Source organism: Epinephelus moara, chromosome 24, assembly GCF_006386435.1.
Source record: "Epinephelus moara isolate mb chromosome 24, YSFRI_EMoa_1.0, whole genome shotgun sequence".
In the NCBI taxonomy this organism is placed as follows: Eukaryota; Metazoa; Chordata; class Actinopteri; order Perciformes; family Serranidae; genus Epinephelus; species Epinephelus moara.
In genome coordinates this window covers 31,628,206-31,655,558 of record NC_065529.1, presented here as the reverse complement: position 1 = coordinate 31,655,558, position 27,353 = coordinate 31,628,206, and the positions used below count along the sequence as shown (strand labels likewise).

At 41.0% G+C, this 27,353-nt stretch overlaps 1 protein-coding gene across 2 annotated transcripts in view; it reads right to left on the bottom strand.

The window, feature by feature from the left end:
- iffo2b (intermediate filament family orphan 2b) overlaps window positions 1-26,515 on the bottom strand; it is a 46,649-nt gene extending 20,134 nt beyond the window's left edge. The window contains exon 1 of one of the 2 annotated variants that reach the window (XM_050038934.1): window positions 25,200-26,515. In XM_050038934.1, coding sequence (XP_049894891.1) covers window positions 25,200-25,675 — 476 coding nt within the window. In that variant the 5' untranslated portion in view covers window positions 25,676-26,515. The remainder of the gene's footprint in view (window positions 1-25,199) is intronic. The other variant, XM_050038935.1, reaches the window with a different exon arrangement.
- Window positions 26,516-27,353: the final 838 nt, after the last annotated feature.

Below are 27,353 nucleotides of genomic sequence, written 5' to 3'. Positions count from 1 at the left end.
TACTCTAATTAGTTACTCATTAGTTCCTCATTAGTTACTCATTAGTTCCTCATTAGTTCCTCATTAGTTCATCAGTAACTACTCTAATTTTGTGTACCGTAGTTCCTCAGTAACTACTCATTAGTTCCTCATTAGTTCCTCATTCGTTCCTCATTAGTTCCTCAGTAACTACTTGAATTTTGTGTACCTTATTGTAAAGTGTTACCCCAAAAGCTTCTAATAATATTCAATCCCAGAGATATCTCTAATTTTAATCAAGGACACGGTCCGTTTCAATTTGTTACCGTTACCTGTCAATGACGTCATTTTAAGACACATTTTTACAATAGACTTTTAAGATTTTGTCGTTTTGAAAGGTCCAGTGTATAGGATTTAGGGGGATATAATGTCAAAAATGGGACTTATTATAATAAGTATGTTCTCTTTAGTATAATCACCTGAAAATAAGTACTGTCCTGTTTTCGTTACCTTAGAATGAGCCATTTATATTTATATAAATGATCCTATACAAACGGATCCTCGTCCACAGACTCTGCCATGTTCCACTGCCATGTTTCTACAGCACCAGAACGGATAAACCCAAAGGTGTCTCTAGAGAGTACCATTCACGTTATTGTGAGTTAGCCACCATAGTTAGCAACCCCTCCGCGACATGCAGCATCAGAAAAACGCTGAATTTATGACGTGAAACTGCTTTATTCAGTGTCTTTATAGCAGTTTAAATCACCCGTTTTGTTTGTTTTGGAGAGGAAGAGACCTCAACGGATAACTGGACTCCCAGTAAAAAACACTGACAATTAACATTGCAGGAACTGGGAGTTCGTGCTTGACACATGGGATTGAGCTGGTTGCAATCTGCAATCCTCACTGCTAGATGCCACGAAATCCTACACACTGCTTTTCTAACTATATATTCTAACCAGACATCTGGATCTTAAATTATCAGAGAAACAAGCTGAGCTAACGTTAGCGGCAGCTTGGCCACAGCCCCTGCCGTGCCGAACAGCGTCAGGGAAACACTGATTTGTAAAGTACAACTGCTTCATTTAGTGTGTTTTGCAGTTTTTAAAAATCTCCTGAACCATGAACACTGGAACAATCCTTATTGTGAGAAAATGCTGCTTTGCTTGGGAGTCTCCTAGGAGCAGAAAATTACATGTTGCGTGGTTATTTCAGTAATGTTTCCTCCAATCCTAAATATAAACATAGGGCGATTGCTTTCTTAAAACACTGTTGCATGATAAGCTACAGCAGCACTTAAAGGGACAGTGTGGGAATTAAGGGGATTTGGTTGCAACCAGCTGCAGCTTCTCCTGCTTAGAATTCCTTCAGTGTTTATTGTTCAGGAATTTTTTATCAGGAGCCTAATTATCTGCAGAGGTCTCTTCCTCCAAAACAAACAGACTGGTGATTAAATCCGGTAAAAACACTGATTAAAGCAGATTCATGTTACAAATCAGTGTTTCTCCGTGCTGTTTAGCATGTTGGAGACGGGCCGTTTACTCAGCACTTGCTAATGTGTGCTGACCTTATTTCTAAACAAGACGTTCAGGAGGTTTTTACCCTGAGCTGAATTATCCGCAGAGGTCTCCTCCTCTCCAGTACAAACATACCTGGGGCTTCATTCATCCATACTAAAAATACACGTACGGACAAAAGCCAGAAGTATTCGGCAATTTCTACAATCAGGCTTCCACCTCACAATCTGTGTTGCCAATTTCCTATCTCCAAAATGTCCGTAAACATGGGTCAAAGTTTCTCCCATCAAGTCTGTTTTTATAGATTACAACTTTTGCGTGGGAAGTGGCGAACGCCTCTTTCAGGCCTTGTTTTGTGTGTACGCAATGTTTATAAATGAGACCCCTGGTGATGTAAACCGGTAAAAACGCTGAATAAAGAAGTTTTACATTAAAAAATCTGTGTTTTTCCGACACTCTTTGTCACTAAGTGGCTGCTAACTACAATGCAAAAACATGAAAGGCCCGAACTAATACCAGTGTTTGGTTTGTCCGTTCTGGGCTACTGTAAAAACATGGTGCGGCAACATGACAGATTCACGGATCCACCCCCTATGTAAATTTAAAAGGCTCATTCTAAGGTAATGAAAACACAACGTGTTTTCAGGTGATTATAAACTTAAGAAGACATACTTATTATACTCCATTCATGCCGACATATCCCACTAAATCCTACACACTGGACCTTTAAGTAGAATTATTCAAATTACATTAATGGAGAAAACAATAGATCTCAATGGAAAGAAAAAAAGACACAACTACATTTTCTGTGATTCGTGAAAAAACTGTGATTTACGAGGATGCTGCGGTGCAACACTGAGGGAAAAATGAAGTGTCTCACATCAAACAGACATTTTCTCATACAATTTCTGTCTGTTGAACAATAGCATTCCTGCAGCGCCTGCCAACTAACACTCCCTGCCTTGTGTGGTATGTCTGGGAGTTTGCACGCGAGCTGCCTCAGTGTTTTCCCATCAGTGTGCCAGAGGACACCACATGCACACATCCAAATCTGTTGCACTAATGTTCCTGTGCTTGGTATTGGCTAATGACACTGCTCTTGGTAACATTTTTTGGCACTCCTTAATTATTTAATTAAGGTTGATTTATGTCTGCCACAATCAAGCCGATAAAAAATTATATCTTGGAGGTGACTGTCATAACAATATTATTTTAATGATGAAACGTTTATCTGGCAATTCCAGAGAAATGTTATGCAACATGCGGTAAATACCAAAAGGAGCGCAGGGAAAACTTTGAGGTGTGGTCGTGTATCATTCCACAAACTCTCTGTTGCTCATTGCAAATAAAAGTGTGAGTCAGATGACACCCTGTTCAAACCATACGATGTACTGGAAAGTGTTACTTACTGGGTGGAAATTCTCAGTAACTAGACGGCAAATTACAAGCCTATGCCTCAGAGCAGGTTGACGCATAAACACACCTGAGGCTTTATCACACCCCTTCTAATTAGTTCATCTTATTCAACTTTGATCCTCAAGGTTCTGCTTTTCCTCAGAGGATTTACAGGGCTTCTCCTGGCTCAAAATGAGGCAGAGCTGTACCATCCTTATCACGTGCACACGTGCCTATGTACCGCGGCCTCACCTGGCTCAAGCAAACACTTCTTTTACACGCAACAAATATTAGACGTTAAAATAATTATATGTGTGTGAGGTGATTAAAGTGACACTACACTGTATGAGAGAGAGGTTATTGACTTTTTTACCATAAATTATGTGTATAGTGCTGTTGTATAACCCATCTCTTTTTGGTTTTGCCATTTTTAGACAGTTTACATGCGCTCGTCTCACATCAGGGTTTACATAGAGAGCAATGTTATTTGTTAAGCTCAAAGGGACGGCTCATTTTGATGAAAATTAGGTTGTACCTCATTGTCTACTTTACTATGGTCGGGAAGAGGTGTCGCTCATGTTTAACGTTTTGTGTTCTGTCATCAACGCTAGTGCTGTGAGCTAATGTTAGCGATTTTGGTTGCCAAGTCGCAACTGAATTTCCTCAATTGTATCATGTATAAAAACTTTAAGATCCCCTAGGGAAGGCTAAATAAGAGACATAATAGAGATAACAATGCCTGTACGTTTAATGCAACACAGTTCAACAGCTCCACAAACTACATCCTCCAAAATAATTAAACAGTTGAATTAACACTTCTCTTATGCCTCGTTTCCACTTACATATGTGACTGGATCTGTAGATATACGGATGATGCCTCTAGTGTCCAAGGCAAGGAAGTGCAGTTCTTTACGGATGAATAGAAACCTCATAGTAATTACCTGTAGCCATGGATGAGAGGCCAATTTTGTCAATTTTTCACCATCCAGTAGTTTGGAATATGTGCTTGGAACATCTCTGGGACAACAACAGGACCAGATACGTGGTACGCTTTGTGAAATATTTAATTAAAAAGATGTATAAACTGCTGAACAAGTCATAATGACAATCTGACTCTGACATATTTTAGCAGAATAACATTACTTTCGTTTTGCAGGCACATTGGTTATCAAAGAGATTCCCATAGGAATGAACTGACTTCCGGCTGCCTTGTCTCTGTACCCATACGTAAGAGGAAACAAGGCGTAAAACTGCATTGGTTTTCGCTACGTGTACCTAATAAACTGGAAACTGCCTGTATATAACTGTTGTTATGCCTATCCATATTCCTAAAAAAAACAAACATCATAAATACATACATATGTACTCAAATAAATATTTGAAGTAGTACTATGGTAACATTTAGATTTTGGGGTTTCATTGATAAAACGTTCTTCAGGGTTTGCAAGTAATGTTATTGTAATTTATAGATTAATCTGTGTTGTATAATTTTTTAAAGACCTAGGGTGAATATGGGAATGTTTGGCAAAAACCAGAACATTAATGGGTTACTCGAGATACTAGAAGATAACTGTTACAGTATCAGTTACACCGATCAGCCAAAACATTAAAACCACTGACAGGTGAAGTGAATAACATTGATCATTTCGTTACAGTGCAATGTTCTGCTGTGAAACCTTTGGTACTGGGATTCATGTAGATACCATCTGAGACATTTCATCCACCCAAATACTGTTCCAGACCAAGTACACCCCCTAATGCAGCATGCCGCACTAAAACAAGCGCTCAGGAATGACCTGAGGACCATGACAAAGAGCTCAAGGCATCAACCTGGCCTCCAAATTCCCAGGACTCCAATCTGATTGAGCATCTCTGTGACATGCTGGTACCCCACCTCAAAACCCACAGGACTCAAAGGACCCGCAGCCAACACCCTGATGCCAGACACCACAGCACCCCACCCAGAGGTCCTGCATCCATGCAGGTCAGAGCCAGGTCTGATCCAAGGAAGCCCCACTGTGGGTTGGAGCTACCTCTGGGGTACCAGCATGTCTTAGAAATACTCGATCAGATCGAGATCTGGGGAGCTTGGATGCCAGATCAACTCCCTGAGCTCTTAGTCACATTCCTCAGGCCATTCCTGAACAGTGCCGTTGTCATGGGGGGTTGGGACTTGGTTTGCCACGGTGTCTGGGTGGGTGAAGCGTGTCAAGTAGCATCCACATGAATACCAGGACCAAAGGTGTCACAGCAGATGATCAGTGTTTTTCATTTCACCAGCCAGTGGTTTTAATGCTTTGGCTGATTGGTGTATATAGCCTGTGTTAGCAGTACAATATTACTATGCAAGAATATTGTCAAATCACAATAACTAGTATTTCTTACTTTGATTAGCAGCCTATCTGCAGCTGATGTGTTTAATAACAATAATACTTTGTCAGTAGAGCCTATGACACAAATGATCATAAACTTTTTCTATAGCACGGCTCTGCAAAATAGAATCCAGGTCCAAACACTATAAAGAGATTTTAATGGGACCATTACAATTCATTCTCATGAGGGCAGGCAATAGTAAAACAAGAAGTGTTATATGATAACAGATTGAAGGATCAATACATCTGGCTACATGCAGGACAAACACCCATTCAGCTCAGCCACTCGTATGAGATGTGGCCACTGACAGCTTTGACAAATTACATCTGAGAGTCCAGAGTGCTTGTGATCCCTCCCATGGATCCCTATAGGTGCCTATATAACGTCTTCACCATGACACCAGCATTCCCCACCCTCTGTGTGCAATAAAGCGCACAAGCCGGGGCCATAATTTATTTTCAGAGCAGATTCTTCCAATAATGTTGGGCGGATAGGAGGGGCGTGATGGGAAGAAGCATCTGTGGCACAGAGATGTGAAATAGTGAGCAATGTAAAGCTTCCCTGAGAGGAAAAAAAGGGGGAGGTATGACTGTAGTAGGTCATCGATTGAATGCCAAGATGCTCTGTAATGTAAAGCCTCCCCAGACTCCACAGGGACACACATGTGGCGTGCTAATGATGCAGCGATGTGAAATAGATTGAGGCAAAAGGAACAGCAGCTCAGGAGCCCGACGTCCGGCTGCTCGAGGGTCTCTGCTGACGAGACGACGCACCAAGGTCAAAGCTCATTTCATTTCTCTGTTCCACCTCCCTCCCTGACCTCAATTTATATCCATAACACAACCACACACACACACACACACACACACACACACAGACTGTCCTCCATCACCCCATCTTCTCAAGCCATCTCGTGTCCATGGAAACCGAGCCTTCGGAAGTGCACGCAGATTAATTCCTGGCTCGCTCAATCATGTAAACTGTGCACAGAGGTGTCCGGCGCGATCATCACTGACTGATGGATGGTTCTTCTGCTTTACGTTCCACAGGCAGACTTAAATATAGCCATGCTAACCCCGACAAGACACAGACACCACCAGGCCAAGCAGGAGGGATGGCGGTGTTGCTAAGTGACCGCAGACCTTTTCCCAAGCCACCATCATCACCGGCCCTTAGGGAGCCAGTAAATTGTGCTAATAACTAATACCAAGGACAGTATTTGTCATTGTGTGATTGATCGCTCTAAATCTTGTTTTCCAGGCGGCGAGTTTCTTATTTTTGGCGACGTATTTGACATTACACATGCATTCTTTTATATACGTATTTACAGAACATACTCCTACAAGAGGTTAGTATGGGTTTATCTAGTGATACAAGTAATATTCCTTGTTTCCCAACTGTCTTACTTCTAAATTATGGCTCTATTAAATTTATCATGCACTGATTTAAATGCCTGAAATTTTAGGCAATGCCTCCACACCTGGTTGGTCAGGACCTGGCTCACAGTCTGCAAATTTCAGGGTTTTTTTCTCTCTCTGCCTCCTGTGATGTTGGCACAACATGGCCACAGGAAGACATTCCTGCTGGCTGCCATCAACCTGCACAACTCCTCCTTTAGAGTCTCAGCCGGTCTGAGTTGGTAGACAAGCATGTGGACTTTTTTTTTAGCCGACCATTTATAATTCAGAATTATCTATTGGTTGCAATGCCTTAACTGCCGTAATATTTTTCACCTCTTGAATGTTGATTGTTGAACATACAATGCACATATTTCTTATGTTTACTCTTACTCTATTCTTGTTTTATTCTTTTGATGTGGATACTCTTATTCTTACTTCTTGTAATTCTCTGTTCTTTTTATCGGAGCTGTCATGATCCTGGGTTTGTCTATATTTGGTTATCCTGTGGGCTTTGTTTTCAGAGTTTTGTTTGTGTTCCTTGATTCATGTTATTCATTCATCTTTAATCTGTTTCCTGTTCTATTTTGTAGATTATCTCCTCATTTGTCATGTCTGGTTCCCTTCACACCTGTTCTGCGTTAGTCTTGTTTGCTCCACCCTAGTGTTCCTCACCACACCCTTGTTGTTAGCCAATCTCCATTTCCCTCCTTTTGCCCAAATCTTCCTACTCCAGCTGTGTCTCGTTTTTATGATTAGTTTTCTGTGTACATATATACCTGTGTGTTTCCCTTTGCTTCTTGTCAGTTTGTCTGTGGTCTTGCCTGTGTTCCTCCCTGTGTTCTTCCTGTGCTCGTCTCTGTGTTCTTGATGTCTTCCATGCTCCGTATCCTGCCTGATGTCTTGTGTTTGGATTTTTTTCCCTGAGTCCATCGTACTTAACAGAAAATACAGCTGAGGCTGATGAGAATGTCATTAGCTCAGCAGGTTTTTGGTCATAAAACAAAATATTGGACAAACAAATTTTGGCTTCATGGTAGTACTAGATGAAAAGTGAGGGGATCAAACTTTTTGCAATCTATCCTCTGTGGACCATGAATGTGTGTACCAAACTTCATGGCAGTGGTTGAGATATTTCAATAAAAGACAAAAAAGTTAGCCTCATGGTGGCACTAGAGGTGAAGTCAGATGATCATCAAAGTCAATAGATCTCATCGATTGGTAACCTAAAACTCAATGTCAATGTCTGTACAAACTTCTGTCAATAAAATCTATAAAATAGTTGTGGAAATATTTCAGTCTGGAATGGATCAAAGTGGTGGAGCGAATGACAGTGTTATTCCTAGACCCACGCTGCTAACATGGCTAAATACAACTTATCTGTTCACTGTAAGAGCCCTCACGTTATTGCAAAGTTACATTTGTTACTTCTGTGGCTAAATTCTATGTATTCAAAACAAAAAGCAGCCAAAAAACACAAGGCGAAAGCAGAAGATGTTGAAATTTGCTCTAAAGCAATGAAAAAATTAACTTTCTTAAATTCTATACTATATAAATTACCTTTTATACAACAAGTGAATGTGTATATTTAGGTATATGTGCATATTTATATGTACCATCTGCATGTGTATGTAACTGTACTGTATCTGCATGTACTATAGTTACTGTAGCGCAGCCTACAGGGAGGTTGTCTTCTATTGTGTTTATGTATTGCATGGTACCAGGTTATTTCATTTTAGTTAAGGAAGCATTCAGTCAAACAGTTGAATGCTAACAATGAAGTTCCCAGGAACTACATGCTGCAGTGGGTAAAATAAACAGAAGCATAATAGACGACACTATGCCTCTTCCTAAGAACCTTCAGTATTATGTCTCCTCCAACAAAGCAGTGTGTTTGAAGCTGAACTTCAGGCCCTCAGATTGTGAAATATGACAACAGTGACCAAAAGAGATCAGCTTCCTTCATGAAATATGAGGACTGCTCCCTAAATTATTGGTCATTCCCTCCCGTCTCCCTTTATCAGTCCGCAAAGCTTGCTTTTATCTTCAGGCTTTGAAAGTCGTTGGAGACATCTCTCACTGAGTATTTTCCCCTTTATGAGATCGTTACTTCAGGAAGGAAATACAGAGAGCTTTGATCAAAATCTGGAAGGAACTTTCCTCGAGGTTATTCAAATTGTAGATGTCAAACTGCTGGCATATATAAACTTATACCAGTTTTCTTTTAATATAATTTTGTACCTATGTCTCTTCATTTACTTTTGGTTTAGGTGCCAATTTTCAACATGTCTACCACATTTAATAGCATTTTTAGTATCGCTTATTTCTGTGTGGGATGTGTGAAATGTCCTGTTGGTCTTGTGTGCACAATGACCTGATCGAAGAAATTTCCTTTTTGCTTTACCAGCAATAAAATCCCCTCATTAATGCAGTAAATCTATTCATATTAGAGCTTCTGGTACATAAATACAAAGTCATCTGTAAAATTGAAACTGTGCTGAAGCTGCATGTGTGTTTTCACAGTGTGAAAAGAGTTTGTAAAAAGGTAAAATCAGCTGATGAAGTAAAACGTGCTGGATATACTGTTAAGATATGTAAAATGCGGCACAATGCCTCTGTAAATGAGATGGGAAATATTACTGAGTCCTCATATTATGAGGAAAAGTATAACTCATGTTTAGGTTTTTGACTGGTTCTGTGTACAGTGTATATCTATGGGTATATGTAAGTAGATATCTTACATTTTATATGTACATATAGGTATATGTGTCCAGTATATACTATATGTGTAACTGTGTGCGTATGCATGTGTGCATGGATGTATACTACTATCGATTTATTAGGGGTAGGAATCACCAGAGGCCCCATGATACAATATTATCAAGATACTTAAATCACGATACAACATCATTGCAATTTTAAATGTTTTGCGATATGCTGAATATTGTGATAACATATACTGAGATATATAACGATTTAATTGAATGTAGCATTAGCTCAGGCAGGACACAATGTCAAGCTCAGCTCACATCCCAGCTACATCAGCTGATCTCAAACAGCCCAATCAACTGATGGAGCAGCTGATTGATGGAAGGGAGTCAGCTGATAGATCACATGATTCCTTTCTATGCAACCCATTTAAAGTGCTGGAAGCTGCTTCCTCCACTTTGCAACCTGCCTCCACCCCAGCTCCTCCTTTTCATGTTGTATCCGACTTATCAATGTCATTTCTGTTTGTCATTGATGTTGCTCTGTTCTGTTCCTGGGGGGTCTTTACTGCTGCTCTCCCTGCTTTAGGCTTTACATGTAGGCACATGGAAGGGCAGGGAGATTGGTTCTCTCCGCCTTAAGGCTTTCCACAGAAGCATGTGGAAGGGCAGAGAGGTTTGCTCTCTCTGCCTTAAGGCTTTCCACAGAAGCACGTGGAAGGGCAGAGAGGTTTGCTCTCTCCGCCTTAAGGCGTTCCACAGAAGCACATGGAAGGGCAGAGAGGTTTGCTCTCTCCGCCTTAAGGCTTTCCACGGAGGCACGTCAAAGGGCAGACAGGTGTGCTTTCTCCGTCTTAAGGCTTTCCACGTAGACGCATGGTAGAGGCTTTCTGCGTAGGCCCGAGGAAAGGCAGAGGGGCCCCAGAACAGAGCCATACCTGCCAAATATAATACTGCAAATGGAAATAAAGTTTTCTTTGACTTAAGTGTTCCTGACTGAAGTATCATTTTCTACTGCAAATTAAAAACTGTCAACATCTGTTTAAATGAGTTTTCAATCTGTTCATCGCACTTCAGTCTTTCTTATCGCGGAAAATGTATCTAGGCGACTGAAAAATAAATTGATTTTATTATTCAAGTAGGCTACCACAGGTTTAATTTGTAAGTGCAATATCAGAAATTTATATAATTAAAAATTGATAAGTGGTTTCAGTGTATTGATACAAAGTGCAGGAACAAGTTCAAAGATATTGTGCATTTATTTCTTTTAGACAGCCTGGTGCATTTTCCTGCAGCACAACATCAGCTAGTGCACTTTTGTCAGAGTCCGGGACGTAATGCATGTTTGGAACAGATTGGATAAAACAGCATTAACATTAAGGGGGAGAGGTTGTATGCACTGGGAAATGTAATCTGTGAGTTTGATGAATGTTCTCTGTCTAAAAGTAGATGTCTGCCTCTTAATTAAAGCTCTTGCAGCAGCAGTATCTTTGTATGCACTCAAACAGGGATGACGCTTCTATAAGCTTTGTTTATGTCGGGGGATCTTCATACATCATTAACAGACTTAAACGTCGTGGTATGTAATCTACTGTAAATCCTCGCTCTATGGAACAACTTTTCAACACTGACGGAGCTCTGAGAAGCAGGTTCAGGCAGAATAACCTCTTGTATAACATGGACTGGCTCCAATGTAACAAGGCAACATTGAAAAATAAAATATAACCTGGACACAAATCATGTTGTTGACAATCTTTGAGACTCTAACGAACTCTGATCAAAGCATCTGTCTGAATAGAGGGTTTGGTACAATACCAGTACTGGTGGATCCTCCCTTGATGGACTGACAGATAATTGGGAGCCAGTGTTGTAACATGTCTAATCCTCAGTCCTGACACGGCCCCACATCGTTGCCACACTGACTTTTCCTGACAATATGGGTGTGGGCTTGACTTGTTCGCACTGTGCACTTGCATTATCTAATTGCTTAACTTCCAAAGCCTGTCCTAGCCCTCTTTTCTCTGGCCTCAGGGATGCTGTTGCCAGGTCAGCTATGAACCCTTTACAGAAGAGACAAACACGTACGTGTTCACATGTAATTACCAACTAATAGGTATGACCTTAGAGCTACCCCAAAAAAAATTAATAATTGCTCGGAAAGGCACCAACCTGAGTGGGTGTTTATACTGGCAAATTATCAAACAGTTAGTGATGCGTCTTTGTAGAGACATGCAAAGGAGTTGCTGCTGTGAGATCATCCCAAACTTAATGGTTTGTTTATGTCGATAACACTTGACAGTTAAATGTCTTTGCTGGCATGACAGGCAGGAAGTCAAAAGAGTTTCTGTCAACAACTTTTACAAACTCAAGAGTGACTGACAAGCTCCTGGAGAGATTTTATAACGATTTTTGGACTTGCACAAAATATTGATTAAATACTGTTTTGTTTTTTCTCTCAAAACTCAGAAACGCACTAAAAGGCAACAGAGAAAAATGATACTAAAGGGACAGTTCACCTCAAAATCAAAAATACATATTTTTCTTCTTACCTGTAGTGCCATTTATTGAGCTAGATTATTTTAGTGAGAGCTGCTAAGTGTTGGAGATATCAGCAGTAGAGATTAGTCAAGATAATCCACAGACCTTATTTGGCGCTCTGAGCACAACAAGCCGGGTGCCATCTAGTTCCATTATTTAGGAGAGCAACCCGGTCTCACTCTGAAATCTTCAAAATCCGGTGCTTGGGCAGTGACTTGCTGCGTTGGACACTGACAAAAAAAGCCGTCCTTTAGCGTCGGCATAATACGCAGCCAGTTGCCCTTGTAGTTTAACCGCGGGACATAAACGAAAGTTAAGGTGGCGAAGTGCGAAGTGAAACGAAGTGCGTTTATTTTGAAAGAGACTGTATGTAAACAGTCTTTTTGAAAGAGGACAATATATGTAACAAGCAGAACTTGACACGGTGTCCCAGAACGTCAACAACCAACACGCCCAGTGTACCTTTCACGTTGTATCCGGACGGGGAAGGTCCATGACCAAATGTCAAGATGTGACGAGGTCGGAGTGAGAATGTGTTGACGAGAGAAAGCAGACATCTCCAACACTCGGCAACTCACACCAAATCTATCTATACTGCTAAACAGCACTACAGGTAAGAGGGATAATGTGTTTTTGATTTTGGGGTGATCTGTCCCTTTAATATGCAGCAACAAGAATTCATTCATTGCTTATTAATGCAGTCTGGAGCAGAGGGGGGGAACCAGAGCGTTGTGACAGAAAATCAGTTTTCCCTGCAGTCTTCATCTTGACTGCAAACCGACCCCACCCCACATCCTACAAAGCACAACACACTGCTGTTTAGTTAGTTTCCCACTGACTTCATTCACTGCAGTCCAGATTACAGAGCCATTATATCAGCTCTGAGCCGCTGGCTGTTGACTTAACATACAGAACAAGTAAAAGACATTTAGCTGCACATAAACTCTAAAGATATAAGTTGTAAAAACACTACACTACAGAGAGCCCTCTTAACACTCCTATAATGGAGGGGCTTTGACTCAGATGTTGTGGTTGACAAATGACGTGGATTTGTGAGAGTCCCTGTGAGTGCACAAGAATATGTGCACAAACAACGGTCTGCATGCCCGGGCCATGTCAGGGTGGAGCTGCACTGGGAGTGACATTAAAGAAGAAAAGGATGATGAGATGTTCACTTCTGGCACAAATCCTCACCGGCCAGGGTGTGTTCAGTCAAATTATGTGAGACATAATAGAGCTATGAGACTTCACCCTAAACAAACGTATTTTATACCTCTGGGTACACACACCTGTAGGATGAACTCCAGCAGTGACTATTAAGCTGAAGCTGATCTTTTAGAATTAAATCTGGTTTCTTGACCACAATTGTGTTTTAACTAATCACGTACAGCAAACTGAAACTCCCGGCCTGAGGGCCACATCCAGTTACATCACATCCCCCGCATGTTTGGAGCGGATCTCGCTTCCTTTTTGAAATTTGGTAATTAGACTGCAATTATATCGTGCCTTTATCAAAGCAACGTGGGAGGAAGTATTCTGATATTTTACTTGAGTAAAAGTACTGAAACCACAGTGTAGAAAAACTCTGTTACAAAGTCCTGTGGTCAGGGTGGTACGATACGCTGTAGGAGGGGTAGTGGTGGTGGACTTTCACCCAGGAGCCAAGTGTTCCCTTCCCAAATGCCAAACCAAGATGTTTTTTTTTAATCACGCGCTTTTGTTGCTGATGTCACAGTGTTGGTAGCGCGTCCTGGAACGTCAACAGCAGACGTAGACAGATACCTAGCACGTCATATGTGAATGTAAAAGGCCACTGACAAAGCAGTGATATACAGTATGTATGTATAAAGGTTTTTGATATGTAAAGTAGTCACTCTAGAATATGATAGAGTATTCTGGTAGTGATGCTGGGGACTGCCAGTGACAGCGTATTTAATGTTTCAGTAACTGAGCTGGGATATGTAAGTATTTTGATGACTGCATAGGAGATTATGTTAATTAGGTCAATAAATGGTAGCTATGACACATTATTCCACCGGCCACAATTGTGACCGACCATAAATGATCGATTATTTCAAAGGGTTATAAGTGACAGGTGATTTGGATAGTTTTATGTCTAGGAAAAAAATGGGATTAAAAGGGTTAAAGTACCAAAAGTAAAAGTACTCATTATGCAGAATGGTCCATTTTAGAATAATATATACTATTAAATTAATGAATTATGATTATTAATGCGTCAATGTGTTCAAATGTTGCAGCTGGTAAAAGTGAAGTTAATTTTAATTTCTCTCTAAAGTGCTGGATGGCTTAGCTATTTGCACGTTTAAATTATCGATACAAAATATGAATAAACTAAGTTACTACTAACTACAGCTATTAAATAAATGTAGTTTAAGTAAATGTACTTAGTTACGTCCCATCACTGTATCCAAGTTGTTTTACAGTGTAGTTCTCATTCAGCCATTCATATAATCACAACATTGAGCACAGCGACCCGCCATGCAAGGCGCTGACCTTCAGGGTTCAGTGTCTCGCTCAAGAATGGGGGGAAGTGGGATCAAACCGCCAACCCTGTGATTAACGAGTCAGACCCACTCTACCTCCTGAACCACAGCCTAGTAAATTAACTAGTAAATTAATTGTTTTGAGTCATCAAATTTTAATGTTCCAGCCACTCCAATGTGCATATTTGATGGTTTACTTGGGCTTTTTATGATTGTGAACTGAACGTCTTTGAGATTTGGGGCTGCTGATTGGAGGAGCTGTTCTCAAGAAATATAATATCATGACATTTCTGGAGCGGTATGGAGGTTACAGGGGAGAGGAGAGGGATGAAAGTTGCTCAGCTTCCAATTTATTGGAAGAAAAGGCAACCTGGCACACAGCCCTCGGGAAATCTGTTTTTTTAAGACCCTCATTAAACAGTATTTCTTCTATTTTCTTCTGCTTAAATAAAGGAGGTAAACAAAGCTTCGAAGGATGTGGGGATGGAAAAAAGGCCATTGGCAGACTCAGTAAAGAAAGCCCCAAACCATAATTGCTCAAAGTGCGGCCTGCTGGGAAATGGCGGCCTTCTGTAACATTTTTCGCAGCCTGCAAACGTGACATGAAATGCATGCTTTACATTATAATCATCACGGTCCATTTCAATACTTTCACTTTCAACAGCTTACATTAAACACACTACTCGGCACCGCCCTGACAAGCGTCTGTCGGGTTAGGGATGACAACTTGTTGAAAGCTGCTGGTTGTAAATCAGCTAGTGGCGCCTTGCAAGTTTCATGAGAATTAATGTTCTGTCAGTTAACGATTTTGGGTAACAACTTTGCAGTCTGATATGTAAGTGAGACAGAAAAGCCACCAAAAAAAGCTGTATAGCTGAAGAGAAAAGGAGGTTTCAGGCAACATTTATTGACTCCTACTTCGTCGGACCGGCTCTATGTGTCTATTTTCCCCTCAATCATAAGTCAGCTCCTTAAATTGGCTCTCAGTCATCAAAACTTTAAGACCCCCCGCCCTAAACTGATAAATAGAATGCAGCATGTGTGATACAAATGTACATTGAAAATTAAGAGTACTACAACAAAATTTCTGCATCAATTGCATGTATATATGTACCTTTATTTTGACAGAAAGATGCAATATATACATTTTGTGGACATAAGCAAACCTCTCAGTATCAGAAAACATAAATAACTTGTGAGCCTGTGTATTAAGAGAAGTGTCAATCATTTTTTATTGCTGGCACTAAGATCTTAGATTGAGTCTTTAACATGATAACGTTCTTTGCTGCTGTGATAGCCATAATGAAAACGCAGCCATTGAAGGTTAAAGCACTTCATCTATTAATATTTCCAAGGAGCTCTCAGGAGAGACACATCTGGTCGTCTTTAAGGTCAAGCGTGCAAGAACACCGAGATTTAAGAGCCTGTCAAGACTCTCGCACGCCATGCTCCTGTCTGGCACATGTACGACATCATATACCGCTCAGAGATTTGTGTGTTCAGCAAACCAACATTTCCTCTGCAGTAACAAGCTTTTGAGATACAGCTGTTATTAAGTCTGTTTGCTGTGTCAGCACATCCAGGCCTTTAGAAAAGCCACAATAGCTTTTCAAACCCAGCAGGTCTGAACAGAAAGGCAAATACACTTGTTAAATTATTGGGTGTAAATAAAGATTAGCTGTGATGATTATGGACTTAGCAGCAGTGACATGTACATGACCTGTCAAACTGTACGTCTCCTGCTTTGCCTCAGGACACAGTTGCTGCAAGGTGCAGCGGTGCACTTCCAGAACAGTTCACCAACCGAACCCACAGAAACCGTACACTCGTCCAATGCAGTCAGAGCTCATGGAAGACAGGTGCATTCCTGCACTTTTGAATATGGCACGGTGCCACTGCTCTCAGCTGTATCGATACCCATGAATAATCAAGCACAGCTGCACAGCACAGCAGCTCCAGACACAGGCACAGAGAGAAACAAAGGCACGACGAGGCCGAGGTGGAGACACACTCGCGTCATTGTATCACCCAGATTTACCTTTCAGTTAAATCAATACAGTTTTTTTTCCTCTCTCTTCTCTTCCTCTTTTGCAGATGCCAAAGTCTTAATGGTCTGAGTCCACAGACAAACATGTTCCTTAAAGGATTAAAGGATTTTTGTCTCATTGTCAACAAATCCCATGAACACACAAAACCCAATAATGCATTAGTCTAGCATTACATCCTACCTACTTTCCTGCCCTGTCTGTGGCACTCAGGCCCGAGCTGCTCCTACTGGAGATGTAAATCCTTACAAACATGTCACAAAAATATATATTCAGATTTAAAAAAGCCTCAGTAATTTACTAAAACAGGAGGGCACTGTAGTTTTTAGCAAACATTACTCAGAAATAGGTAATTAATGCATTTGTTTGGGACTATTTTTAGTTGTGGATTAATACACATTCGGTGCTCTGGTGCGGATTTCCTTAACATTTTGGGCTTGTAATCCTTTATCTTTGTCCTTATCTGTCTTTTATTTTTCTATTTTTTCCCCCAATGTATTTATTTACTTATCTTTTAATATTGTATTTATAAATATTGTGTAATTATTTATTTTTTAATCTTTTTTTTAGCTGGCATATTCTTCTGTTTCTTTACTTATTTATTCATTTTAACTTAACTATTTACTTATTTATTGACAGATCTAAAATTGCTTTCTATTCTGAGTTTTTATCCTGCCTCTGGTGTTTCACCACCTAGAGTAATGTTGCCTTCTCAGATTGAATGATTCACCCAAAAATGTCAAATGCTCGAATATTTAACAAGAAAAAAAGGCAAATATTTAAAGAAAGCCACAAAAAAATAACATTTTGTGTTGCAGAAATGTTGTTGTTGTTTTTTTGTTTTTTTTAACAAAGGTTTATTTGTGCAAAACAGGAAAACAGAAATAATACAACAAAGGAAGAACAAGGTGTGCAGGCCAGATTTAAGAAACCCAGAGGGGCTTAAAAGGAATTTCACCTCAATAAACCTAATAAGCAAACACAAAAGTTACATCATCAAGAAAGAAAAGGGTTAGTAAGCAAACTTAATGTAGGCATTGTGAACATAACATAAAATGGATTAAATACATAATCTCCTGAATTATTAATAATCTCAGGACCCTTCAGATTTATCTTTCGACCCCTTCGGGCGTCCTAACCCCTTGGTCTCGTTAAAGCAGCAGGACGTGTATGTGGTATTGACTCAAAATAAATTACTGCACCCATGTTATTGGACAACAATGGAGGTCTATGGCACAGAGGAATAAGATACATCCTTAAAGGGACAGTTCACCCTAAAATCAAAAACACATATTTTCCCTCTCACCTGTAGCACTGTCTATCATTCTAGATTGTTTTGGTGTGAGTTGCTGAGTGATGGAGATATCGGCCTTTGAGATGTCTGCCTTCTCTCCAATATAATAGAACTAGATGGCACTCGACATGTGGTGCTTAAAGCGCCAAAAACCTACATTTCATTCATGACCTGGTTACTCAAGATAATCCACAGACCTTGTTGTGAGCAGTTTCATGTAGGAACTATTGTTGTGAGCAGTTTCATGTAGGAACTATTTTCTTTCTACCGAACTACACCCACCAACTGTGTCACCGCGCAGAAGGAAGTGTGCGTCTACTGCTAGCTCACCTAGCACCACTGAGCTAGCTAACGTTACAGCTTAGCTGAGGAGGACGGCATTAATGTTTACATCTCCCACTGCCAGCAGCACGAGCCTCTTACCCATGAGTCCGTCATGCCTGCTTACAACAAGGTCTGCGGATTAACTTGAGTAACCGGGTCATGGTTTCTGGAAAGAGACGTTGCTGTTGAGTTTTTCAAATAAGCATTTTTGGCGCTTTGAGCACCACAAGCTGAGTGGCATCTAGTTCCGTTATATACGAGAGAAGGCAGACATCTCTAAGGCTGATATTTCCAACACTCAGCAACTCTAACACAAACAATCTAAATTGATAAACAGCTCTACAGATTAATTTTAGACTGAACTGTCCCTTTAAATGTTTCCACTGAGGACAGGCAAGACTTGTAATAGTGATGGTCTCTACAAATGAAGACTTTGCCTCAGCAGTAAAGATGACCTATAGTAGTACTAGAGTCTGCACATTCAAAAGCTTGTTGTGAGCTTAAGCGGAGCGCACCACACAGACAGGAAGACTGAGTAAGAGAGAAACAATATAGGCTCTAATCTGGAGCTCAATGGTTTTAGTGAACTGAGCTCTCTCTCAGTATCTCAGCAGCAGGGAGTCTTCCACTTCGAGAGGCCCCAGTTCAGTGCGGCGGCTGCGTGCCAAGATATGGTGCAGGGCTGGCTGGAGGTTGGAGCCTCAGTGCTAGGTGACGGCTTAGAGAAAATCCCTCTCCTGAATAGACGGCCTGGATTAAACGCAGGGGCAGGTCAACACCAGACAGACAGAGACGTCAGTGCAGCACGTTTGCTCTTCGTGGGGAAATATGAAATTGGAAACACAATGCAGCCCTCAGCTTTGCGATCACAGCCCACCTCACCCTGTAATTAGTCAGTTCTTTAGTACCAACGACTCCAAATCCTACTTTCAAAAGAGATGCTCAACTTTACCTTTCACCTCTTTTAAAGCAGGAAGAGAGATCAAAGCCTCAGAAAAGCGTCTTCAGTGAATTCTCATTGCATTGATCCACGCACAGCTAAATTCAGCGGTGCGTGAATTATTCATGCAGGAAGAACATGCCCAGGAGGGCCAGGGGCTGTTCGGGTTCACTATACGTTCTGTAGCGCCCACATTGTCATCCAGCAGGACAGTTGTTTGGCCTCCATTCACTGATGGAATAAACAACCAATTAGGAGAGGCCTCAGCGCTGATCTCTGGTTCAGCTCCCAACTGGGGCAGAGAGCTTACACAGCTGATGTGTCCTTCAGCACTAAAGTGTGTTTAAAACACTGCATTGCACCTTAAAATGGTATAATAATGTAAATTATGCTGCTCTCTGCATCTCTGTCTTTCTGCCTGTGCAATCATCCCGACAGCTGCCTCCCACGTCACCCCTCTTCCACAGAAACACATGTAAACTATCAGCTGTGTGCTGTGTTCTTTGGAATAAGCAAAGAACTCCCCTTATCTTTATTCATGCAGCTCTGTGAAAACATATTAGCACAAGCATAACTGCTGTCTGTAGTCTGAGCAGCAATCTGCATAATAGATACAGCCGCGTGCGATATCTCTGCACCAGCAGTATAACATGTAAATACTAAACAAATATACCCTACAGGTTGCCATCACAGCCAAACAGACAGTTTCTATTCTTAGTTAACGTAGAGTTTGTTACCGACTGTCAAATATGTCCGTCAGCCACTTAAGCACTATCGCATGCTGGTGGCAATTACTGGCAGAGACTCACTGACCCCCTGGTGATACATTTCACAGTGATGCAAGACAGCGGGATAAAAGCAGTGTGGATGAGCGCACTGGCGCTGACCTTACCCATCCTCCTCTGCTCGCTCGTTTGTCAGCGTGAGAGGTGTGTAACCCCATAGTCCAGACACTGTGGCACTGAGTGGACGGTCATGTAAGCTAGCTGGCGGTCTGATTTATGAAGCCTGTGTCTGGACAGTTTGTTGTGTATGTGCTGTATGTTGGAGACAGAGAGAGGGACTGTGTGTGTGTGTGTGTGTGTGTGTGTGTGTGTGTGTGTGTGTGTGTGTGTGTGTGTGATCAAGCACATGTTCACATTTGATGGTGAAAAATAAAACTTAGTTAAGAATGTGGACTTAATCGGTTAAAGAGCTTCCAGTCGCTGTGAAAGAACAAGATTGTTCTCTACCAAAAGGATGTTGTATAATCAAGAGCTGATTGAGGTCAATGAAGGGTTTTTGGAGAAATTAACGACCGCACTAAGAAATATACCTGTAGATGGTTGCAGAAATATCCGAATGTTAACAAGCAGCACACTTATTTCTACTGTTTTACAAACATACAAGTCAATCTCAACTAGGGTTGCAGCAGTATACCTGTTTGAAGAACACCGTGATATTAAAATTGTGTGTACATTTGCTTATCTATGACAGAATCTTAACTTTATTTTAGTTATTTTCAAAAGGGAGACTTCTTACACAGACTTACACAGAGTTTCAAGTAGGGTTGCAGTGGTCGATCTCAATTTTATTTTACTTATTACACACACTTTCATTTAAAAAAATGGTTTCAATTTCAGTTACAGTAATAAAAAGTTTGTGTAACAAAATCTAACCCCTATGTTTTCAGTCCTTTAAGGGTCATTTTGACTTATAATAATAATAATAATAATAATAATTCTGTAATATCGTGATATCATGATACTGTGAAACTGCGATATTTTCTGAGACGGTTATTGTTCCGTGAAAATCTCATATGCAACCCTAATCTCAATCTGTGTCTTTGTCTATCTGACAAAACTGCCCTTTTCCACTTAAGTACAATTTCAGAGGCTACAAAAAAACATTGTAACCCTATGAAAAATTCATATGAAACAATAAATGAAAAATGAAACCAACTCATCTGATAAAAGTACTCAAATGTGATCTTGTAATATTAGTCTGAAGATCTAAGTTGAAGGAAACTTCACCCACAAAATGACCATTTGTAAATCAGTTAGTCATCAGTAGCCATGTTTCCTGGAATTTGTGAAGAAACTTTGTTTTTCTCACATGCCTTCATGGAAAATGGCAAACATATGATTCAGTGATTGATCAGGGACCATGTTAACAACAAAACTATATCAAAACATCCATTTAGAAACTCTCACACAACTCATGCAGTATAATCAGTTTTATTTATACAGTCGTGTGCGCAGTACTTCTAAAACACAACATTTTCACTAAAAAACCTTAGTATTTAAAACTGAAAGTGAAATTTATCTATGCGCTCTTCAAAGCCAGACTCCAATACTAAGGTTTTCTAAGAAGTACTGACCATATGACTGGTTAAATGAAACTGCAGATGTTTTGATATAGTTTTGCTGTTGTCACGAAATCAATGTCATGCCATTTTCTGTGGTTGCATGTAAAGGAAACAAAGTTTTCCTCACAATTTCAAGGTAACACAGCATGACTGATATGCTCGGTAAAACGGTCATTTTGTGGGTGAAGCATTTCCATAAATGACTTTTTTATGTTGCTCTGGATAAAACTTACATGCAAATATTTTGAAAGCAAATGTGTCTAATTAAAGATAAACATAATCACTCCTCACACTTAAAAGTTTTGTAGTAATTTGTCTTTTATAGTTCCAGTCATTTTATATTGATTTCTCATGCAAATTAAAATGGTTGTAAAGTTTATTTTTCTGTCTCTTAGACTGCAAAGGCTATTAAAGCTTTCCATGAACACTATTTAGTGTTCACGTTTAAACAGGGATGCAAGTGGTTTTAAATTTTCAAAGCAATTTACACTGTCAGATACTGTGGCTATAACAGAATGCTTAATGTCTGTACGTAGGTTTATGCTTGTTTACACTGAATATGTGCTTTGTTTCTACTTTAATGCTGCTTAAGGGTATATTTAAGGGGGAAATTGGGGTTTAAGTGGTTAAATACTTCAAATTTATTAGTTCATCTTGCACTTATTTATTGTCCTGAGAAATATATTTTTGGTTATATTTCATGTATTCAAGCGGCCTCTGAACTTCATAAATGACTGTTACAAACAACAGCGAAGACAAATCACACTGTTCTGCCTCAGGCTCAGAAAATAGAGTCCTGATCAGAAAGAGGCGAACTGAAAAATGACAGCATGCAAACAAGCGAGTGCTTCGTGGCATGAACGCAAGTGACCAAATCAGAAGCGGACCTGGTGGCCATCCATCTCCTCGTGTGCGTCCACGCTGGTAAAGCTTTAATAAATCACAGGGGCAGTGTGGGAGCATGGGAGGGGGGCTCCATCGGGACTGAGGATGCCTTACAAAGCAGTCTGTATGACACAGAGCGGAGGGGTGGAGGGGCTTCAGAGGGGTGGAGTGAAGGACGAAGGAATGGCCGAACACAAAGAGCACAGAAGAGAAAAGGCATGGCAGGATGGGGCTTGGGGACTGAATGCTGAAACGTGACTGTAGTAAAGAGGATTTAGACTGGGAGACGGGGAGAAAACAACTGGGAGGTGAACTCAGCAGTGATGTAATTATTGAGCTCAGAGCGGAGAACGAATGTGAGAGGCAGGGAAAGAGATTGATTACCATGATTACTGGGCAATAAAAGAGGCTAGAAATGTGTCTTGTTCCTCACTTGTATAAACGTTAAAAGAATGCAAAGAACATGTTTGACACTCTGGTACTTCATGGTGTTATTAGAGAAAAATATAAACACATGTAACACCTTGAATACCTTTACTAATGTAGAAATAATGACTGAAACATATAGGAAACAAACAACTCAACAGCCAGTGTTTGGAGGTCTCATGAGCGAATGAGCAAAGTGCATTAGCTTTATAAATTTTGCTAGCTAAAACTCTAATTAAAATGCAACTGAGAGGGCTGATTCAATAGCCTTATAAAGTCAAGAGCTCCCACTTTAGCCAGAGGCAATCCAAAATTTTGGACTTGAGCTGCAGCAGTTTTTAATTTGGCTGCCGTCCCAGTCACTGCCGTCCATCTTCCCAGGCAGAAATGCACAAAAAAAAGGATATGGTGGTGTTACCGAGAATGACTGGACAGGATATCCAGTTTCCCAGAGGAGTGGGAGAGCACGCGCATTCTGTGTCACTGAGTCAGTGCACTCACAGGGAAGTCGGCGTTCGTCATAGCCGACCTCACCGAGCAGACAGAGGCCTGTAAAAATGCCTCTCTGCTTAAATCATGGCAGCAAACAGAAGCAGGCGGTTGCTTGGCATGTCTCCCCTCCAGTAGCCAGCCAAGCGGGCCAGCAGTGACGTGGGTCAGCCGGGGGCGCTGCAGTGAGTCCTCAAGGAAACACAATTAATGTGTCTGAGGAAGAACAATTGGTGGAGACTGATCCATGCGAAGGAATTTCCTCAGAGCAGTGTGAGAAACAGGATCAGATCAATTCACGATAAACTGCTTTGTGAGATGCTGAGCTCAGCTCTGATATCCTTCATGTGAAATACTACCTCAAGTACCATATCTCTGTCACTGTGATGTCTGTCATCTCTCCGCTATACTGTCCAGATGAGTGACGGTGACATTGACAAACCACATGGGAAGCAAAAGTCACACTGTCTTCTAGGGGTCTAAGAAAACATTGATACACTTGAGTATGTCCGATACTGTATAGATCCTCAAATACACTGTATTGATTTTTAATTAATGGTTCACATACAAAGATTTGAGGCAGAGGTTCATATTCAATCTTCAGCTATTTGATGCTTCCACTCCAACGTAACAAGATATCGCTAGCACAAACCATAGACTAACATAATGGACGTAGCTGCCATGACGTCATCCGTTGGTTTTTGGAGCCAGAAGTGACCAAATTTGGATGAAAGGTTAGAGCTGAGGAGGAGAGAGGGTTGGATCTGATTCATAGACTGTCACAAAGTGGTCTGCCCTTAATTATGCGTAACTTTAAGCCTTAATAAAACATAAAAGGGTGAGTTATATAAAAATTCACCCCCTGTACAGTTGTCAGGAGTGTCGAATTTAGCTATAGAGACCAAAGCTATTTTTTGTACCAGGAGGTAAACATGTTTATTTCAGCTGTAAAGTTGGGCATTTTAACTTGAATGCTTGCTGGAGCCAGCCTCTAGTGGCCATTCAAAGAACTGCAGTTTCTGGCACTTCCTTGACTTCGTATGTTAGCCCCGGAGGTTGCTGCTTTATGCAAACACAAACAAACAAAAGCCTTTCAAAATGGCAGAAATATAAAGGGAGCACCACTAGCTAGAGTATACAACAGCGCCACATGTTGTCGTGCTTATAGCATCGCCATATATCGCAATATATTGTAAGGTATCATACTGCTAGATTCTTGCCCAGACATGATCTGACTGGAGTCACACAGCGATGGGTAGATGAAACCTGCTTAGATCCCCTGACCAGCTCAGATATCATCTCTAAGAGTTGACCAATGCTACAACCTTTTGAGTAATTACTACTCTGATATATATAATGTCTAAACTGTGAAAAAAAGTCCTATAGCCCAAGTGACATCTTCAAATGTCTTGTTTCGTCCGATCAACAGTCCAACACTCTAAGATACTCAGAGAAATGCCTTAATTCATCACACTGGTGAACATTCTGTTCTAAAAAGTGACTTAAACAGCTTATTGATTATCAGAAAAGTTGCTGGTAACTTAGTTAGTTCTCTCAGCTCTAATGTAAACGATCTAATGTGCTAGAAATGAGCCTATCTTTAAGAGCAATATTGATTATGTGTCTTGATTTAATTTATCGCCACATTAGAAGAACTTCTCGGCTCATAGAGTGCTGCAACCACACTGAATGAGTCAACCCTCAAACTTCTGGCATATGAGTGACTGCAGTAGTAGGCTTAAGGGTAAATCACTGGAATATTCCTGTAAATGTACCACAGGGACTGAGTGCGTCCAAGATAGTCTGGTATGTGGTGACATTTGTGCTTGTTTTCAGTTCTGTGAGGCTAGTGTAAGGGCAGTGATACGAGGGGCCCAAAAGGGAAAAGGGGCTCATGACAACATTGTCAGGGCCTTTCATCCCTTGCTACTCCCCTGCACGTGACTGATATATGGTCAGATATATTTGGATGTAACCATGCATAAAGATTGTCACTGATTGCCAGCTTTATGCAGCACATACATCAACATGCACACTAACATCTGTCTGTACTCACTTCCTCCTGTACTCGTCCCTCTCCCGCTTGACTTTGGCCAATACGTTATACAGAGCCCTCAGTTCTGGGGTGATGGTGTCTATTTGGACCCCAACTCCGTCTGGATGCGTCCACGTCACCCCGGGCCCGTGCACGGTCTCAAAGCGCTCCCCTTGCCTCCGGATGTGGGTGAAACTCCAGATGGTGCCCGGCAGTCTCGAATCGGGACCGTCCGTCTGCACCGCAACTTCCCGGGTGTAAAGGTGCCGGTACTGCGATTTGAGCAGAGCCTGCTGCAGCTGGCTCTCCAGTAGTTTGTTTCTCCTCTCAAGTTCGTGGACTTTGGCAAGGAAACAGCGGAAGCGCAGGTTGAGGGTTTTCAGCACATGGATGTTGGAGCCCAGGTCATTTCGCAGGGCGCTGGTCACCGCGCCCGACCCGGCGGGGACGTTGCAGACCGCCCCGGGTGGAGTGTCGGAGAAAAACAGCGAGTTCATGTTGGTAAACAACAACAATAACAACCCGGTAATCCAATTATGGCTCTGTCTGATTTGTATACAACAACAACAACAACAATAACAACAAATGTTTTTTTATCTCTGCATATTCCTCCAGAAGCCCGCTCCCCCAGGACGAGTTTCTCCTTAAAATGCAGATGCTGACAGTGACTGTGAAGCAGGAGATGGGGTGATCATCACTGTCCCCGCTGCACCCCGAGATCTGGACCCCTGCAGCAGGAAAATCACAAACCCAGAAAGTCCTTTAGGAGGCACCGAGGGCATTATCTTGTGAAGGAGCGAGGGGTTTGACGCAGACCGCAATAAGCACCAGCAGCAGCAGCAGCAGCAGCGCAGGCAGCAGCAGCACTTCCCGTCACCCTCATCTCTGTGTTTGCCTTTGCTTTGTCAGGAGCTGCTGATGCTGAGCGGGTTCATATAGCCAAGATGGTCCACCTTCTTTCTTTGTCATTCCCCGTTCAGTTCACTGTGGCTCTATCCGGTCTCCATGTGGTGCGGTGGGATGGCAGGATGCAGGACCGCAGAGCCCGGCCTCTCCGTGGTGTGCGCGGATCATGTTGCAAAGTGCTAAACTCGGCACTATCACCCACATCAGCCCCTCCCACCTCCCTCCCCCTTTTTCTTTCTCTGACAGCAGGGATAGGATCACATCCTGGCTGAGGGCATAAACATAATAAGCCTCATTAATAGGATGAAGTAGACTCTAACAACAATGCGTTTTCAACTCATTTGGTCTTTACGCATATAGTTAAATAATCATAATAAGGTTTTAACTTGTTACAGACCAACGGTTTATTGCTGAATCACTGACAAACTTCAACCATAATAATAATACAACATTTATGAGGAGACTCACTATTTTTTAATGTATTCTACTCCCTTTCCACTTTCAAATCCTGTTTGAAAACACACCGTTTCAAGCTGGCATTCTAATTTAATGGTGACACATATTGATGATGATGTTTTTTACCTAATATTTATAATTATGATTTTTGTCTGGTCATTTTATTAACTTTTATTGTATATCACTGAATTGTTTGTTTTTACGATCTATGGATACATTGCTATTTTTTTTTTACTGTGTCTTGTAAGGTGTCCTTGAGTGTCCTGAAAGGTTCCTATAAATAAAAATGCATTATTATTATTATGTGACTATGTAGGGTATAATGAATTCATATAAATATATATGTGTGTGCGTGTGTGTGTGTGTGTGTGTGTGTGTGTGTGTATTCTAGGTCTACTGTGTGTTGTTTTTACTGCAAAGACAATTTTTTTCTGATGCTCATATTAATATATTATAGCCTATATTTCATATACATCAATATAAATAAGCACATATATTGTTACTAAGCAATATTGAGCAATTTTCTGGCCTTTCTCTGCACCCTGGTAGTTACCAGCTACGCTCCTCCAAGTGGTTGCTTTTTAATGTACCCCAGGTTTTTACCAGATGCACTATGAACATGGAGCAATCTTCAATACTTATATCCATTGATGAATTTAAGGGCATCATAAAGGATGTGGTGACAGAGACATGTGCTTGTTTTTCTTGAGAGGCCACAATGTTTGAATAGTTGTTGTTTAATTGTGTATTTTTGTTGTATTTGTTGCATTTTAATGTGTTGATTGCATTTTAATGTGTATTGATTGGCTGCTA